The sequence below is a fragment of the Acomys russatus genome, chromosome 28, assembly GCF_903995435.1.
Source record: "Acomys russatus chromosome 28, mAcoRus1.1, whole genome shotgun sequence".
Taxonomy (NCBI): Eukaryota; Metazoa; Chordata; class Mammalia; order Rodentia; family Muridae; genus Acomys; species Acomys russatus.
This window is the reverse complement of record NC_067164.1, coordinates 36067462-36086018: the sequence shown is the minus strand read 5'-3', so window position 1 is coordinate 36086018 and position 18557 is coordinate 36067462. Positions and strand designations below refer to the sequence as shown.

Sequence of the window (18557 nt, the reverse complement as noted above, 5' to 3'; positions counted from 1 at the left end):
CACCTGCGACCTGAACCCTTTCCCAGACTTCTGCGCCCCCACTCTCGTGTCTCTAGAGCTCAGCCGGTCAAGGAGGCCAGAGGCAATTCCTTTCTTTGCCTTATTGTCTGCTGCGCTCCCTGGCTCCCAGGAGCCTAAGGGACACAGGGCATAGGGGGATGGGTGTCCAGGCACGACTGCATAAAACTAAGAGCCAAGTGAATAAATAAGTATATGTGAGTGAGGAAATGAGTAAACACGGGCACGCCAACGCCTCCCAGACCCCTTTTCAACCACTTGATTTATTAGTGGGCAGACGGCTGAAGCTGGGAGGGTACTGGGATGGTCCAGAGGACAGTAAGGCCTCTTTGAGGGCTCTTCATCTCTAAGCCCCACCTCACGTCAGACGTGAAGTTTTGATCCAAAGGAAGGAGTTGCGTCTCCAAGAGGCCCCCCAACCTCTTCACTGCACAGTCACCTCCATGGAGTGACTTCCCTTCTTCTTGCAAACCAGCTTGCTGTTCCCACTCCCCGCAGGGCCTTGGGTGACCTTGACAGCCACGCTGCTGTCCTTGAACCTCACTGAAAACCTGGAGGGAGAAGAGACAGAACCCAAAGCTAGTGCCTCCGGCCTCTCAGCTTGACGCTTGCATTTCTAGGTGGCCTCCTCTCCGTGTGTGTGTGTGTGTGTGTGTGTGTGTGTGTGTGTGTGTGTGTGTGTGTGTGTGTACACCTCCCATCCATCCAATGACTCGTGAGCTAAGAGATCTTGCCGCTTAGAGTCCCCTGGTGAGGTGAGGGAGGTGTGGACAACACTAGGAAGAGCCTACAAGCCCTGCCCTGACACAGTCTGTTTCACTTTCTGATTGCAAGAATTTCCCGGTCACAGTGACCAGTAGTCCGGTCATCTGTCCCAAGCTGTCCCTCATCACCAGCCCATGGCCTTACTTCTCAGTCACAGTGACAGAAAGCTGCCTCTGCGTGGCATCCAGCACAGCTTGGTACATTTTGGTCAGCAGTTCAACCACATGGTCACTGACTAGTAGTATGTCCCCCTTGGTGCTTGCCGATGACGTCTTAGGAAGAGGGGGAAAAAAACAGTAAATGTTACCACCCCTCTCAGGAGCAGCCTGAGGGACATCAAAGACTCCTAGTGAGAAGTTTAGTTCTAGTGTATCCAGCCCACCTCAGCCTCAGGACACCCAGGACAGAGACTATGTGCACATGCCTCACTCAGATGCAAGCTACAGAGTCCATCCTGCAAGCTGGTGACGGATACCCCAGCCACATTCTCCAGACCAATGACAATTTGGGCCTGGGACTTCTTGGTGTCTGTGAGAATCACGTGGCCCTTGGTCAGGAGAAGAATCCGAGTAGATGTCTAGAGAGGGGACATGGAGAAAAAGAGGGCAGACATTGTCACCTACCCCGCATGCACACTGGGTAAAGCGTAAGCAGATGGCCATGGGCCTCTTCCCTCTTGTCAGGGGCAATAACTGGTTATTTTTGTGTATTTTGTTTTTGTTTTTGTTGTTGTTTTGTTTTGTTTTGTTTTTCGAGACAGGGTTTCTCTGTGTAGCCTTGGCTGTCCTGGACTCACTTTGTAGACCAGGCTGGCCTCGAACTCACAGCGATCCGCCTGCCTCTGCCTCCCGAGTGCTGGGACTAAAGGGGTGCGCCACCGCGCCCGGCAGGGGCGATAACTCTTTACCTTGCCGTTGCCACGGTTGACCTTCTTTACGGTGTCTGCCACCAGGATAGGCCCTTCCTCCCTGCCCCTCAGTTTCTGCAGCTTGGGGTTCCCCTGCAGTCCAATGTAGTCACCACGGAATGGAATAGGGACACTGAGGGCACATGAGAGGTGTGCTGTGAGAACAAGGCCTCCCAGGGTGCTCTGCCCCCTTCTACCACATCCTGGTTTAGTGATCCACAGATATGGTCCAGGATTAACACCATGGGCGCCACTGTCCACCCCCACACCTGCTGGGTGAGAGACTTGAAGGAAGGCATAGCTAGGTGTCTCCAGCCCTCCCAGGGAACTCCCAGGGATGCAGGTTCAAGCTTGAGAGGTGCCACGAGGCAGAAATGACCACAGCATCTGCAGGGGCTCACCTCTGGGGGTAAGAAGCCTTCCTGCCCTTGAACAGTTCGCTGGCGCAGAGCTTTTCCCTCAGCGTCTGCACCTGCTTTGGGGACAGCTGATCTCGGAACTTCTTGCACTGTGAGGAGGAGAAAGAAGGCAAGGCTAGGGGGATAAGTGAGATAAGGCCCGCCCCAGGACCTGAGGGAGAAGGGGCAGGGGAGATGCCAGCGACTAGACAGTGAGACAAACAGCAAACTGAGAGATGTTGAAGAGAAAATAGATGCTAGCGAATGCGAGCAGCGGGAAAGCAGGCGCCCAGCACGCAGGACCACGCGTGGCCTAGATGGGCATCCTAGGGTAACACATGACATTATGATGTAAAGTGAAGTCAGTTAGACACAAAATGTACAAATACTGTGTAGTCCCCACTTTTAGGAGTTTGCTACAATGGCAAAAGCCACTGACACAGAAAGCAGAGAATCGGGCTAGGGGAGGGAGGCCAGGGCTGAGGGGCAAAGCACAGACGGATGGACGGGTGGTGGCCTCGACCTTGCAACCCCCTGAACACGCTTATTGCCAGAGTTCCAGCACTTAGAAATGGTAAGATAAGCCGGGCGTGGGGGCGCACGCCTCTAATCCCAGCACTCAGGAGGCAGAGGCTGGTGGATCTCTCAGTTCAGTTCAAGGCCAGCCTGGTCTACAGAGCGAGTTTCAGATCAGCCAAGGCTACACAGAGAAACCCTGTCTCAAAAAACCAACTCCCCCTCCCAAATGGGAAGATAATAGATGTTACTTTATGGATACTTTTACCACAGTAAAATAAACAGGAATGAGGAAGAAAATAAGAGAGGAGCGTCCCATAGAGAAGCGAGGTGCCTGGCTTCACCTTCCACTGGACGAACAGTTGCCGCAGCTCCTGATTGGCTGTGTTGAAGCACCTGTAAGGGGCAGCTGGCCACGTGTTGTCCAACACTTTGGCAGGTGGCAAATTCTTCTGCAGATTCAAGAGGAACTTCTGTGCCTGGGTTAAAAGCAGAATATTAGGAATGGAGTCATGAGGAGAGGCACCCTCAGGCCCCAGATTCACACCCAGGTCCTGCCGTCATGCCTGGGAAGACGCAGCAGCAGAGCTGAGAGGTGGGCACGTGCTGTGCTCCGGGCTGTTAGAACAGACATGGGACGTGGTGGGGCGTGTGGACCTGACACCCAGGGCAGTGAGGTGGGGCGACCCTACATAAAAGCTAATCGTCTGATATTGTCCCTCTGGCTTTCTCTTCTCTCAGGCCACAGCGACCTACAGCTAGGACCATTTTCTGTGCTGGTTATTGGATAGACACCGAATCTGCCTCTAATCAACGGTACCTGATGCCTCAGCCCTCCCCTTGGAACCCAGGGTCATATCCCAGAACCCCTGGACTCCCGGTATTCCAAGCTTGCCACAGCCCTCCCTTCCGTGCCCTCTCAAAGATAATGGATTCCACCCACTTCTTGCTGATCTGAGAGCTACTGGTGCTGCCTACAGGGTCTGGCCCAATCTCTCTCTCTTTTTTTTAGATTTTCAGAGTCCAAGCCTTTCTAGAGCCATGGGCTGCCTAAACTTCTGTTAGAAGGACAATCTTAGGCAGTGGCCAGCAACTCAGAAATCAAATGCGTTACATCCCAGCCCTACCATTTACCAGCTCCAGGGCCTGGAGCAAATTACCCAGCTTCCCTAAGTTTTAGTCTGTTTTGTTTCTTTTTTTCTTTTTTCTTTTCTTTTAGATAGAATCTCACTATGTAGCCCTGGCGGGCCTGGCACTTGCTATGCAGACCAAGTTGACCTCCAGCTCACATAGACCCAGGTGCTGGAATTAAAGGCATGCACCACCACACCTGGCCCAAGTCTTAGTTTTTTTAACCTATCAGATTGGAGAAAGCAGAGGGCCTATATAAGGGCTGTCAGGAGCCTTTAAGCGTGGGAAGAGGGGGGCATGTTGTCAGTGTTCAAGGTAATGACCCTAGATTAAAGGCCACGGCAAAGTGTCAGAGGCATGGGAGTGTGATTTATTGAGCCATACAGCTCCCAGGTTGACAGTCAGCAGCTGCCTGACAAAGTACAGGTGAAAGAAAAGTTTCAAGAAGAGACTCTGAGGAGGTGAGTGCAAAATCAGATAGCAGGCTTCAGGTGTCTGGTGAGACAGCACGCACTGTGGGAAGAGACACGGCATGGTGGAGCCAGCCCAACAGGCCAGGCTAGATGGGGCCAGGGAGGAGGGGGCAGATGTGAAGGCAGAGGATGCCACAGCCTTAGCTTCCAAACTCCCACCCCTCCGTGCAGCCACACAGCTGGGCTTTGGGATAACAAGAGGACCAGACGAAGGCGCATCACGGTCTGCTGAGCTTACTGAGGGTACTAAGGACTAACAAGCCGGGCTCCTGAGGTCAGTTGCACCTTCCTGTGCCCTCGGGCTAACACCTCTACATCCCCTTCCTGTCTGGTCTTGCCCAGGGTCCTGTTCCTTCTGTGGCTTTTGCAGTATCCTCTCAGAAGTGCCACCACTATCTGACAGAATCCTGCGGGAAGCCACCCACAGCTGGAGGTTTCCTTCTGACAGTTCCTTCCAGACACAGCCCTCACTTGCCTGGGGGTTCAGAGGACATGGAGGAAGGTATGCCCTCATGTCCACTCCATAAGCAGGCTAAACCCAGCCAGTCTCTCCCCAACTCTACTTGTCTATGACTCAGATGACAATGCCGGGACTCCTTAGCACAGGACACAGACAGCATCTACCTGATGTGACTCTGGCCATGAACACGGAGCTTGCTCCCAGTCAGTGAATGAGTGCTCCCCCCCCCCCCCCCATAGAGTGCAGGAGCGCAAGGGAAAGCTTGGAATTGCCACCCCCACCCCTGCCAAGATTGTCCCAACTCCTACACACACCTCCACCCTCCCCCAAGACTGCCCCAACTCCTCCGCCCCACTCCCACCTTAGACCCAACACTTACTATGCTCTTATAGATAAAATTTGCCAAGGTGAGGGCAGCACCTGACCGGAAGTATTTTCGGTAATTCTTGCGGGCCTAGCAGGGATGAGTGAGGAAGAAGTCAGCGCAAAGACAGCCTAAAAGAGGCTCGGCTATTTTGTTTTCAACCAAAGTACAGAGTCAGAAAAAAATTGAATAAATAACAAATAAGTGAAAGACTGCGATTATAACAGAAAAAAAAAAAAAAAAAGATGTGAAGTCGCCTCCAGCTAAGGGCAGAAACACACCCAGACCCACACACCAATCTCCTGAAAACACACCCACTGCCCTATAGGCCAGAGCTGAAGGATAGGTCCCTTGCTCTAGGACTCTTTCTCACAGTATGGGCCACTACCCAACAGAAGCCACCACGTGTGGCCAAGGATGTTACCTTCCACCCTCTCACAAAAGCCTGGATCAGCAGCGCTGAGGCCTTCATCTTCCCATAATGTCTCTTTTGCTGAGGGAAACACGGGCACCGTTAGGGAAAGCCACACCCTAAACCACACGTCCGGGCAACGAGGTGGTACTTGGGAGGTGGCAGCACCTTGTTGCCCCGAAACCAAGCAGAGATGAGGATCTGACTCTTGCGCATCTGTTGGTAGTGAGTCCGGCAGCGCCAGCCCCGGTAGACCTTCTGAATGAGGGTGGCTAGCTGCTGAAGCCTCAGGCGCCTCTGCTCCTCCAGGTAGAAAAGCTGTGGGGGTTGGGGGAGGGGTGCAAAAAAGGGGCTTGCTCTCTCCTCCCCAGCCAGCATCCTACAATGAGCACCCAATCTCTCAGGTCTACTACAACCGGCCAGGCCCCACAGTGACTCCTAGCTTAGGGCGGAGAAGGTAGAACGCTCAGTTCCCAGAGTGGCGCCCTCCTCAGGCCCCATCGCGCCCTGCACTGGATGCTGCGGCGTGCCCCCGCGCGCCTGGGTCTCAGGTGATCTAGTCACAGCTCTGCCTTCCACCCACACCAAAGGCAGCCCACGTCACTTCCTGACTCACGGTCTTGGGGCTTCTGATGAAGATCTTTGTCTTCCCATAGGCCAGCTCCTCTGAGGACACAGTCAGAGACTCCAGGACTTTCTCCACACCTTCCCTACAGGGCCAGATGGCGGGGAGCTAACGGGAGAGGTGTAGCGGGGCAGAGTGCTCTCCCCCGCCCCCCCCCACACACACACACCGCGCCCCCCCACCGCATCCCTATCCCTCCGCAGCCCTGCTGAAGATCCCACCGAGCCTACTTCCCCCTTCTCCCTGCTGAGTCTTACCGATCTCCCCCACTCCAGCGAGGCCAGGTGCTCCTGCTCAGCAATCGGTACCTTTCGAGGAAAGGCTTATAGCTCTGGCGGAAGGCATAGCCTGCCCTGCGCACCCGGACATTCTCCAGCAGGCCCAGGTATCGGGCCTGGACCCCCACTAGCTCCGAGGAAAACTTGCCTCGCTGCTGCTGGTCGTTGGGTTTTATGCACCTGGTCAAGAAGTCGGGAAGACACGGGCTCAGGAGCGGATGGACGCCTGGCCAGTGGAACTGCCCTGGTCTCCACACGCCTACTCCCCACAACCCCCTGAGGTGGAGAAGTCAAGAGAAATGAAAGGAGACCCTCTTGTCCTTCCCAGTTTCACTCTCTTCTGATTCCACTCCATCGGCCACAGGATGCTTGGCTCCTCATCTGGTCCTGTCTTCCGTCAGGACGGGGCCTCTAGAACCCTATCCCACAGACTCCCGGATGCAGACATGCTCCACCATGCGCAGACCCCGTCTCACATAGAGGATGTTCCCTGTGTGCCCAGATTTTCACCTGATGTAGTTGGGGTTCTTAGAATACAGGTTCTTCATGAGGACGGCCACCGAATTCTTAAACTGGGTCCCAGCAGTCGGGGGACGTTTGAGAGAGGCTTCTTTGGGATTCCCCTCTGGGAACAGGGACCGAAGAAGGGTATGCTGGGCTTTCCACATCGTCTGGGACAAGTCTCGGAAGAGTAGGTCATTATTCTTGTCGATGAAGCTGGTCACGTTGTACGTCACCTGCAGATGAGCAGGTGTGGGTTCAGACCCCACGGCCTTCTCCCAGAACTGGGACCTCCCAGTGTCCCGCCACTGCCTTGGACTCCCGCACAGGCCTGCGATGACGTCACCTTGCCCGCGTAGTGGCAGATGCGGAAGCAGCTGAGGCCCATGGTGCGGTCGTACTGGCGCTGGGCATTCTGGGTGACTTTGCTCTCGTAGTGACTGTGCTTAGAGAAGAGCTGGTTCAGCTTGGCTAGGAAAGTGGAGTCGCTGACCACCCCAGGTCTCAGGCATTCCTCATCCAGCATAGCCAGGATGCCTCGCTGACTCTAGGCCAAAGGAACAAGATCGATGCAACCTTGACCTGGCCCTTCAAGATGTCCGCACTGTCACTGCTGTGCCCCGTGACCCCGAGGTGAGAGAACAGCCACTCACATGCTCAATGAGGTTGCAGATGATGCTATTGTCAAAGTAGTCCACCTTTGTCCATGGGATGCCCTGACAAAGGGAGACCTCAGTTACAGAAACTAGTCCCAGCAAATCTTCAGGCGCAGGCTCTCTTTAGCCCACCTTATCCCTCAGGGAGGTCCTTGCTTTCACTCGGTTTACAGCTTATATCCCTCCCAGGCTGGTGAAGAGCAAAGATCAGTGAAACAATGTCTTAAATGCCTTCCCTGCACTGTGGCCACGTCTGCCCGAAGCCCTGCTTGCCGACACAGGCTCTCGAGCTCACAGGGACATCCCTGGAAGGGTTTATGAGTGTGATGCTCGCCCGCTCACACTTGGAAGTGGACTGGCTTAATCAGAGAGCTTTTCTAACACCTAGCCACGGGATGCAGGGCTTTAGAATGAGTCAGAGAAAGGGTGTGGAAATCAGGTGCCACAGGGCACTTCTGATGAGCTAGAACAATGCGGCTCTAAGGACGGGCGGACAGCGACATCACCCAGTGCCTGGGAGGCACGGGAGTCCGCCATGTTAGAGAAGGGATTCGGAAGGGGATGTGTAGGGTGCCAAGCCCAGGAGAAATGTCCTCAATTCGGTCTCAATTTGTCTCTCCGTCTGCCACGGGCCAAGCACAGCTGTCACTTTACTCTTGTCAGGACTCTCCACACACAAACACCCTTCCATCCATCTGTCCCCTGTCTGGACTGGCCTTGAGTGGAGGGTTGGGGACGTGGAAGACGAGAGGGAAGCACAATGTTGGGGTGACTTAGTAAATGCTGAGCGCTCAGCTGCGAGACAGAACATTTTGTCCTGGGGACAATTAGAGGGAAATTGTGACCAGGAGCAAGGCTTGCATCTGGAGGTCCCTAGCGAGGCAAGCAGGAGCCCCGGCTCACTTCTCTCTTGTATTCCTCTTGTTCCTCCTTCAAGGTCAGCTCTATGAACACCTGCTGTAGCTTCTCATTGCAATAGTTGATCACGAACTGCTCGAAGCTGTTATCCTGTGAGTAAAAGGGGCTCACTTAAGATCTTTCCTCCCCTGTGGCTCCCCCTCACCCACTGTGTGCCTGTCCCCTTAACCGGGGAAGCAGGCCACTGGGGTTGTCTGGTGCTTTCTCACCTCCAATATCTCAAATCCATAGATATCCAGGACCCCCATGACCTTCCTCTTCTCCCCAGTGCCCACCTGAAGAAGAGGGAGAGGCAGACATGAGGACTGGCCAGCTGTGCCCACCAGGTCGATAGGACTAGAGTAGGGACAAACAGAATTACACACACTTGACCAAGCTCAGAGGGACTATGGTGTCGCTGGTGTGACTATGGCCACAGGTTTTGGCCATCCCTCCCTCACATTTTAACTTTTCCAGGGTTTGTTTGTTTGTTTGTTGTTTTTTCTTTTTGAGACAGGGTTTCTCTGTGTAGCCTTGGCTGTTGTGGACTCACTTTGTAGACCAGGCTGGCCTCGAACTCAGTGATCTGTTGTGGGAGTTTTGAATTATATGTAAACATATTTTAATCCTGGGTGTGGGCTACGGGGCCTGCTCCAGTTTGTCCACAGCTGAAAACTGCCTCCTGAGAGGGTGCGTGATGTTCTTCAGCTGTGAATTACCTCGTGTGGGGGGCGTGGTCGTTGTCAGTGGGGATAAAAGCCAGACTAGGAGAGAGACTGGGGGCTCAGAGAAGTAAGAGGCTGCTGGTGCTTCCCCTTGCTGCTCCTGGTTGCGGTTGATGCAGTTTAATGAGAACGGGTTGGAGATATGCTGAAACGAGGTTTGGACTTGCCCCGAGGAGCGTGACGGCCCTCAGCAGCAGGAAGCAGGTAAGGAAAGCTATGCCCTTCTCCCCGCTAACCTTTTTTTTTTTTTTCTCCTACCTGGTGTTGGGGTGTTGGAAGGGATTGTGGTGGAGTAAAGAGAAAGACATTTAAGGAACCCAAAATAAAATAGAATTTAAAAGTACAACAACAGAGGTCCACCTGCCTTTGCCTCCAGAGTGCTGAGATTAAAGGCATGCATGCGCCACCACACCCGGGTACATTTTAGTATTTTATAAAAGACTATCCCATGCTGTTTGTAAACTCACCCATCTTATAGAGGGGAAAAATAAATAAATCAAATCTTAAAAAAAAAAAAAACAAACACATTCACCCCAGCCTAGATTGAAATCTCATCTAAAACGGGGGCCTTTTAGTACACCTTCACCATAGACAGTGCCGTAGTATGTAAACGGTCGTTATTAACTGCTGAGCTACCTGTCTCCTGCTGTCCTCTTCCCTCTTATGGCCAAATGTTGTGTTGTTTTGTTTATCTGGCCATAACATGATGGGCATGAGCTGTTTCAATTGCTTGACAATGACTTAGTCATGTATTCATTTACTTACGAATTGTAGCCCAGGATGGCCTTGAACTCACCATGTGGCTGAGGCTGGCCAGAACTTCCTGATCCCCACTCTCCCCCCGCCCCCACCCGCTGCCCCCCAGCCTCCTTTCATCATCCTCTTGGATAGATGCCAAGGGGTGGGGCTGCTGATTCCTACACAGCCATGTACATTCTTATCCGAGATAAAACGCTGGGAAGCAGGCAAACAATCGGGGAACAGAGGTTTGGTGTCTCCGTGAAGGCAAAAGGCTAGTACGTAACTCCTGACTCTGTGCGTCTCAGAAACCAAAGGATGGAAGCTGGCAGCCAGAGCAAGATGGTCCAGCAGGCTGGGGGAGGGGCCGGAGGGGGGAAAGGGCGTGGCTCACCTTGATGCTCTCATTGATGCGATTCACTATCCAGTCGAAGAGGCGGCTGTAAACGTTCTTAGCCAGGGCATCCCGAGCATACTGAGCCTGGGTGTGGGACGCAGCAGCCTCGTTAATGTGGCGGCCACACAACAGTCTCAAAGGCAGCTCCTGGTGGGGGGGGGGGGCTCTTACCTGCGTGACATTCAGCACCGTAACCACTTTTTCTTTGTTTGTCTCCATGGTCCTTGAGCACAAAGCTCTCTCTAGTTCCACCGGGCTCAAACCCATCATCTCCCCGATCTCCCGAATACCTAGAATGCCAAGAAATACAATGTAGCCAGAGAGGGGACCTCATCTCAGTGTGTGTGCACGTGTGTGTGTGGGGGGGGGCTGCTGCTGATCAGCAAAGCTGCCTGGGTGACTAGTGACCCACTCTGGCCTGGGAGGTCACTGTGGTTGACCCGGGAGGAATGGGGCACACCGCCTGCAAGGTTTACTTTCCCAGGAGAATCTCCTGAAATAGGTCACGTTGTCCTCTTCTCTCAGGAGGTCCAGCTAAGGTTCTGAGTGATGCAGGTCAAAGCCTAATGCTTTTCCACAGCTCATCCTGAAGGGCTTCAGGAGAGGAGACCGCAGGAGTGGGCTGAGTGCAGGAGCACCAGAGGAAGCCAATCATGTGGGCCGGGGGGGGGGGGGGGCGCTACAAGACCGGACTCAGGGTGGGAGACTCAGAGCAGCTCCAGCAAGGTAGCACCAACCTTTCCCATCACAGATGCCACTTGCTGGTATCCCGTTGGCCTGGAACTCATCCGTCAGCTTTATAGTCCCCAGCTTCAGGACCAGAGCAGTGACCTCCAGCACTTGTTTTATTTCCTCCTCTGTGAACCCAATCACTGACATCGCACTCTTGGAGAGAAAGTAGAGAGTCAAGCAGAGCTGGTGGGGCCAGCCCAAAGCCTCCATCACAAACCCAGGGCCTCAGAGGATGGTCTGAAGGGCCGGCCCCGCCCAACACTGGCCCCTCACCTGTACTTCCCTGAAATTGGAGGCGTCATCCATGCCATCCACTCTGGACATTTCCCCGTTCAGATAGGTATAGTCACTTGTATCCCGCTCGAGCTTTAGAGACTCTGGGAGGGTGAGCATAGAAGAAAGGGGCGGGACTGGAGAGATGGCTCAGAGGTTAAGAGCACTGACTGCTCTTCCAGAGGGCCTGAGTTCATTTCCCAGCAACCACATGGTGGCTCAGAACCATCTATAGCGAGGTCTGATGCCCTCTTCTGGCCTGCAGGTGTACACACAGGCAGAACACTGTATATATAATAATAAATAAATCTTAAGAGGAAGAAGAGGAAAGAAGAAGAAAGAAAAAAGAAGAAGAAGAAGAAGAAGAGGAAAGAAAGGGTCAGCACCTGCTCTCCAGGACACACCAGCCTGGCACCTCACCACCCTTGCCTGAGTCCTGTTTGCTCCCTGGTCCCCTTTGGTTGGGGATGATAGATTTCTGTGATGATAAGTAACTTTTAAAGTGATTTTATTGCACAAGAGTCTCCCTGATTTTTATTCCCGCCCTCGGGGATCTAAATAGTGGAAACAAGCAAGCAAACCCTGTCTCCTGCTCTGGCAAGGAGATGAGGGAAGAAAGGAATTACAAATCCATCCCCAGCCTCATCATCCTCTTGCCAACACACCTGGCACCTGTTCTCCGGCCCTAACCTCCTCTGGACGGTTTCCTGGATGCTGATTACTGAGCTAAATGGCTTTCATGCATTCCCCTGAGCTAAGTGAGACCTTCCCAGCCCACACAAGGAAAGCTAAATTTTGACCTTTTTTTTTTTCTGTCTTCCCTGAAAAGTGAATGCTTTTTGTGTTGGATTACTTCTCATCTCCATATTCTGTCTACCTGGCTGACAAACATTAAGGTTTTTTTTTTTGTTTTTTTTTTTTCATTTCAATACATGAATCAAGGAAATATCCCAAGCTGTTTACATAAGATAGGAAGAACTGGGCTGATCCCAGACTAGAGGTATATCAGTTATATTTTATGCAAATGATCTGAGAATCAGGGTAGTGAACCTCAAACAAAGGTGGCAGCTTCCCCTAGCACACAGATTCTGAGGATAGGTGTGCTTACCAGAGAAGGCAAGCTGGAGAGTCAGAAAACCGGGGATAATGACACCAGAGGGAGTCTGGACCCAGACTGAATAAAACCCCGGGGCTTGTGAGTCAGACACTGACAACTGAGCAGCACCACAGCCATTACATCAAGAAGGGGATGATAAGACCTATGGAGTCTCCTGAACTGTAGACACTTCAAGGAGCAGGAAAAAAGTGATGCACAAGCCAAGCACAGAATAACAAGGGACCAAACATGGCTCCTGAAGGGCTAGAAGTCCATGGCTCTCACAGCTAGAGCAAGGCTGGTAGGCAAACCCAGTCATGAGCAGGGTCCCAGCAGACACCCCCTCCCCCCGAGTGATGCTCACCCAGAGCCACCTCCCCAGGGCAGGCAAGGAGAGCCATGCTGTCCTCTCCTATAACTGCACAGCTTACTGAAGCCAACCATTCTGTATTGCAATGTGTCTGCTCACACATCTGCTGTCTCTACAAAACTCAGTTCTTTGAAGACAGGGTCCACATCATACTCAGCTCTGTCACTAACGTGATGCCTGGTTGGGTATTCAACACATGCTTGATGAAAGTTTGAATGAACGAAGCCTCTATAGAGCTATCTAAGAAAAGAAAACCAGGCAAGACGGCCAGGCAGGCGGTGGTGGTGCACATCTTTAATCCCTCAGGAAGTGGAGGCAGATGGATGTCTGTGAGTTTGTGGCTAGCCTGGTCTACAGAGCCAGTGCCAGAACATCCAAGGCTACACAGAGAAACCCCATCTTAAAAAAAAAAAAAAAAGACAAAACCAAAGAAGCAAAGGCAAAAAGAAAAGAAAGCCAGGGGAGATCTTAGGCGAGGAAGGTGTATAAGCCCAGGCAGTCAACTGAAGGTCTTGGAAGTTCCCCAACACTCACATATCCTGCCTGCCTGCATCCCTGTGTAACTGTCAACAGACCCCCTTAAGGATGAGTGTCCTGTGCCTGACATGAGCTTGAGGAGAGAAGCACCACACAGGGCACAGGGACGAGAGTAGCAATGACCCAAAGAGTCTCTCTGGCCATCTCTACCAGCGAAGGAAGAGACCAGAGTGGCCAGGGGACTTGGTTTCAAACCCTGAGTCATAAGGCTGTGGGTGGGAAATGCAGACAAGGAGACGTGGGGAAGGGGCTTCGGAGAAAGGAGGAGGAGGAGGGGCCTACGATTCTGGTGGTCGGGCCAGGCTGCAGTGCCCAGGGGGAACACATACCCAGCAGCTGGGCATCTGCTCCAGCCAGCAGCTGATAGAAGATGTGGAAGTTCCTCTCCCCTCTGAGTTGCTTCACCACTCGGGATTTCTCAAGCAGATCTGGAGAGAGTGAGGGAGCATCTACTTGGACGCCCAGGATACAGTGCAACATCCCCTCTACTTTCACCCAGAGCCCCATGAAGGGACAGAATTAGCAGGTAGAGAGTGTTGGTAAGGCATATGGGGGGGGGGGGTAGGGCACACATACAGTTTGTGATGACACCACCAAGCGGGGACCCTTTGAAATCAAACTCGATGTCCATGTATTTTCCCTTCAGAGAGAGAAACCAGAGAAAGTCTCGGCTTTTTGTCTCGACACCTGTGGGGAGGTGTCTGTGCTGCCCTCCTCACTCTCGCCCCCCCCCCCCCCCCGCCACACATTCCAGGCAAATGTGGTTACTCACAAATCGAGAAGAGTTATCATTACGGATGGTCTTGGCATTGCCAAATGCTGAGGAGATGAAGAAAGAGGAGTTAAGGGGTTGAAGATCCCATGAGAGTGGAGGGCAGAGTGCTCACCCTATAGCACGGCGGGGGGGGGGGGGAGTAGAGGGCAGAGTGCTCACCCTATAGCACCAGGGGGAGGGGTGTGGGAGAGTGGAGGGCAGAGTGCTCACCCTCCAGCACCGGGTTTGACTGAAGCAGCTGTTCCTTCACAGAGTTCACCTGCTCCCCTTTCCCACAGACGGCAGCCACGTAGGACATCACCAGCTTACTGGCCTCTGTTCATGAGAAGCTCTGAGCCCCTGGGCACACCCACCCGCCCCCAAACTACTCTCTAAGAGTCCCCAGCCAGTGCATACCTACTTGCACCCCGCTTAATTCTGACACCATATACCTCTGGCAGTAAGAAAAATAGGAGAGACTGCTGGCTCAGTGGTTAAGAACACTTGCTACTGTTTGGTTGGTTGGTTGGTTGGTTGGTTGGTTTAATGTTGGTTTTGGTTTTTGACTTTGAGACACAGTTTCTCTGTGTTGGGGAGAGAAGCCGCACCCTGAGGTGGATCAGATTGGCAAGTGACTGAGATATATGTAGGTTATGAGGCCATCCGATTAGAGTAGCTTAGTTTACTAGTAGATTAGTAGTAGTTTAGATTCTGCCCAGTGTAGTGCTTGCAGCTTTGAATATACTACAGTCTCGTTGTATCAGTTATTTACCATACAGTTAAGAAAATTGCAACAAATTGGCTGTCCTGGAACTCACTTTGTAGACCAGGCTGGCCTCAAACTCGGAGATCCGCCTGCCTCAGTGGTGAGATTAAAGGCACGTGCCACCAAAGGCCTACACTACCCACTGCTCCTATAGATTTATGTTCCGTTCCCAGCACCCGCACTATGTGTCTCAAAACTATCTGCAACTCCAGCTCCAGAGAATCTGACACCCACGTCTGGCTTCTGCAGGCACCTGTGTGTACGTGGTGTAAACACATACACTCAAGCACACACGTATACCCATAAAACCCTAAAAAAGGAAGAGACAAAACTAGAGAGGAAGCAGTCGGGATTGAGGCTTGGAGAGACAAGGAGACAATTCCAGACAGTTCTCTGGTCGGCACCCGCCCCCGCCCCCGCCCCCGCCCCCGCCCCCACCCACACTCGGCCAGAGGCCACCTCACCGGTCTTCCCAGCTCCACTCTCGCCTGTGATGAGAATGCACTGGTCTCGGTCCCGATCCCTCAGTGATTGGTAGGCCACGTTTGCCAGAGCGTAGCTTGCGGGGAGGAAGTGGGCAAGAGCTAATGAGACCAGCCCGAGACAGCACCTTTCAACCCACAGCGCTAGGCTCATCCACCATAAGAAGTGACAGACCTAGGAAGAACTCTGGGGGGGCGGGGGGGGGCGGTAGGGGAAGAATGGGATGCTGGAGAACCAGCCTTAGCAGTTGGTCAGCCTCCTCTGGTCCCTTTACTCACATGTGGGGTTTCAGCTCATAGAAGGTGTAGTCCCGGTATTTGGCAATGAGTTCTGGGCCATAGATGGGAAGCTGCTGGTATGGATTCACTGAGACCACCACATTCCCGATGTAGGTCTGGGGTCAGGAGGGGCGGGGTGAGACAAATGAGCCTGGCAATGGGGATGCTGGAACCCTCTGGGTACCCCACAGCCTGACACCCATGGCGAGCTCACATAAATCTCCTTGTTTTCATAACGGAGCTGGAGGTTCTTGATCAGAGACTCCTCATCCAGGGGTTCCAGGAGGACAAGGTCCTCTACTCCCACATGACCTTCCAGGAGAGGCATGTCAAGAGCCCGGAGGGTCCTAGGAGTAGACACAGTAAGCTGCTGACTGCTCAGGACCCAAGTCATGGTGGGAGGGGAAGAGGGCAGAAGGGCGTACAGCCGCCCTCTTCTCCCTGTCTGCAGCACAGCCCTCCAGTTATAAGAGCCTCTGGACCAGCCTGGCCAGCCAGGGAAGTGGAAGGACCCTCTGATCGCTGGGTAGGGGGTGGGGTGGGCATGAGATAGGACTATTTGTGTCTGACCACCTGGGGAAGGATGACATCACTGGGCATCGACCGATGGAGGGGCAGAAGGCAGTGCGAAGGAAATGCGAGCCAGGCTCTGCTCCTCAGCCAGGTACTGCAGGTGCCCTCCCTCCTGAGGGAGTGCTCCCTGGCTCCTTGCCCAGTGCTTGTATTCAACCCCAAGCCCTATTTCAGTCACCAAATGAATCCCTCCATGATGCCTGTCTCCGGAGGTCTCTCTTCCCTACCGTTATCACTGACTTCACTTTTAGATGACGCTGTATAAGGCGAGGTATTCAAGAATAACACCAGGCTTCACCAAATAGCGAGACTCCCCATAGGAAACAAAAGCAGATGGGTATGTTTTCCCAGCTGTCAGGCTCCTAGCCGTCCCTCCTGCTCTGCCTTGGTTGTAAAGTCTTCAGATTTTATACTCAGCCCTATCATCTTGTGGCATGGACTTTGCCCAAAGGGAGGCAAGGGAGGGCTATAGGGCTGGGCTGCATACATGCAGCAGGCATGTGGCAGGTGTTTCTGCAGGAGGAAACAGCCCTCAGGCCGACTGAGTAGGCGGGGTGGCAGGTACAATGGTCAATGCCACTCCCAAGCAGGACTCTAACACATTCCCTCACTCTCCAGCTTCTCTGAACCTAGGGGAAGAACAAGAATCACATATGACAGGGCAAGGAAGCTACCCAGCTTGCTTTGTCTTCCATTCTGCATTCTCCAAGCTCCAGCAACTGCCTATAAGCCTAGGGTACAGTGTAAATATGGATGACAGCAGTCTCTAGAAAACATGCAGCATTCACCACAGGCCAGGCAGAGCTCTAAACACCATAACTGGACAATTATGACAGCCATGAAGTAGATTTTTTTTTTCAGATTAAATCTAAGTAGCCATGCATGGTGGCTTGTGCCTGTAATCATAGTATTCAGGAGACCAAGACAGGAGGGTTGCCATAAGTTTGAGGCCAATTGAGCTACACAGTGAATTCCAGACCAACCAGAAATACAAAGTAAGATCCAGTCTCAAAACACACACACACACACACACACACACACACACACACACACACACACACACACACACGAGTCTTAGAACAGGGAAGCATGTGACGCAGAGGCAGGGTATGAGCCCACATCCTTTAGTTTGAATTGAGAGGAGTAAGAGTGATATTTGGAGGTGAGAAAGGAGAAAAGCAGATCCCAGAAGGGTCACCCCAAGGCGACAGGTCAAGACAGGTCTTACCTAACACTGGAAACAAAGGTGTACTTCGGTGCCCCTGGGAGAATGGAATCCAAGTCCCAGTCTGAGGGAAGGACTATGAAGACCCAGACGCCAAAGGCGGAGAGGGCTTGTTAATGGGAGCTGTCCATGGTGTCAGCGAAGCCAGGTGCCCTCTCTCACCTTCCTCTGTGCTGCTTCCTCTAACCAAGGCTCCCGGTGCCACTCAGGCCAGAGAGAGGGCTGGCCGCCTCAGCACAAAGTCCAGGGCTCTTCCTCTGAGGGTGTGGCTCCCTTAACCCTTCACAGGCCTGTGAGTTCAGACTCCCTGCGTTTAGGGAAAGGCTTTCTGCCTGGCTTCTGCTGAAGGGCTCCAATAGAGAAGAGTCCACTCTGCCAAGAAGTTGGAAGCAAGGACAGAAGGAACAGAATTTGTATCAAAGAAAAAGATTTTCCAAGAAAGAGCTGGACATTTAGCCATGGATGGAAGTGGGCATGGGCAGGTGGATGGGTGTGGTGCTGTCTTCTACAGTTAAAGCTGTCTTTTCTATCTTCCTGGGAGCCCCAGGGTCCTCAGATTACCTGGAGAGCTAAGTGACCAAATTCCAAATCCTGTCTACTTCCCTTCCCTTGAGTGAGACCCCATCACAGAGACCCACAGATTAAAGCCAGATCTGTAACTTGGACATCACACACACACACACACACACACACACACACACACACACACACACACACACACACAGTAGCCCCAGCCCATGAGGTAGGCAGTGCAGATGCACCATTCAATGGGAAAACAGGCAAACCCATGCCCACACGTGACACCTGTGCTCTGGTTCCACAGCACTTCCTGATATTGCCCAGAAAGATTGCAGCCTAAGTCCTGAGGTTTCGAATCTTAATAATTTCTCAGTAGGATACCAAGTAAGTAAGATGCTATTCCCTGGGCATTAGCCCAGCAGAAAATGATGGCTCCCTCAGACAGGTAAAAGCTTATAAGATCCAGTTTCTCAAGCATGCCTTCACCTACTCAGGAAATTCCTAGGCAGCATGCTTCTCTGCCCCCGAGGCATGCACAAAGAGAAAAGTGGGTAATCGTATTACTTAACTAACATGGAGACTTGATTTTCCAATTCTCAGCCTCTGCTGCTTGGTGCAAGGTCCGAGCTCTATTGCTCTCACCGAAGCACTCTGCATACGCCTGGTCCATCAGCAGTTCCATCTTCAACC

The 18557-nt window shown here is 52.8% G+C and overlaps 1 protein-coding gene across 1 annotated transcript; it reads right to left on the bottom strand.

The window, feature by feature from the left end:
- Positions 1-355: 355 nt before the first annotated feature.
- Myo1a (myosin IA) lies at positions 356-15878 on the bottom strand. Its single transcript, XM_051170320.1, has 27 exons — positions 15765-15878; positions 15551-15666; positions 15254-15348; positions 14255-14359; positions 14042-14088; positions 13846-13909; positions 13599-13697; positions 11267-11370; positions 10999-11146; positions 10433-10551; positions 10259-10345; positions 8632-8697; positions 8408-8512; positions 7502-7564; positions 7195-7395; positions 6858-7084; positions 6327-6527; positions 6061-6154; positions 5613-5762; positions 5457-5525; positions 5048-5122; positions 2949-3083; positions 2092-2198; positions 1691-1823; positions 1208-1360; positions 928-1055; positions 356-569 (listed from the first exon to the last, which is right to left on the bottom strand). The coding sequence occupies exons 1-27, from the start codon at positions 15876-15878 to the stop codon at positions 443-445; spliced, it is 3132 nt and encodes a 1043-aa protein (XP_051026277.1). The 3' UTR covers positions 356-442.
- Between the last annotated feature and the right edge of the window lie 2679 nt (positions 15879-18557).

Excerpts from the sequence above, each read along its gene's own strand:
- Myo1a (XM_051170320.1), bottom strand. The coding sequence starts at position 15,878 with ATGCCTCTCCTGGAAGGTCATGTGGGAGTAGAGGACCTTGTCCTCCTG. Across the intron at positions 15,349-15,550 it reads TATGAGCTGAAACCCCACAT|CTACGCTCTGGCAAACGTGG; the intron begins GTGAGTAAAGGG and ends CCTCCCCGCAAG. Across the intron at positions 7,085-7,194 it reads TCTGCCACTACGCGGGCAAG|GTGACGTACAACGTGACCAG; the intron begins GTGACGTCATCG and ends GCTCATCTGCAG.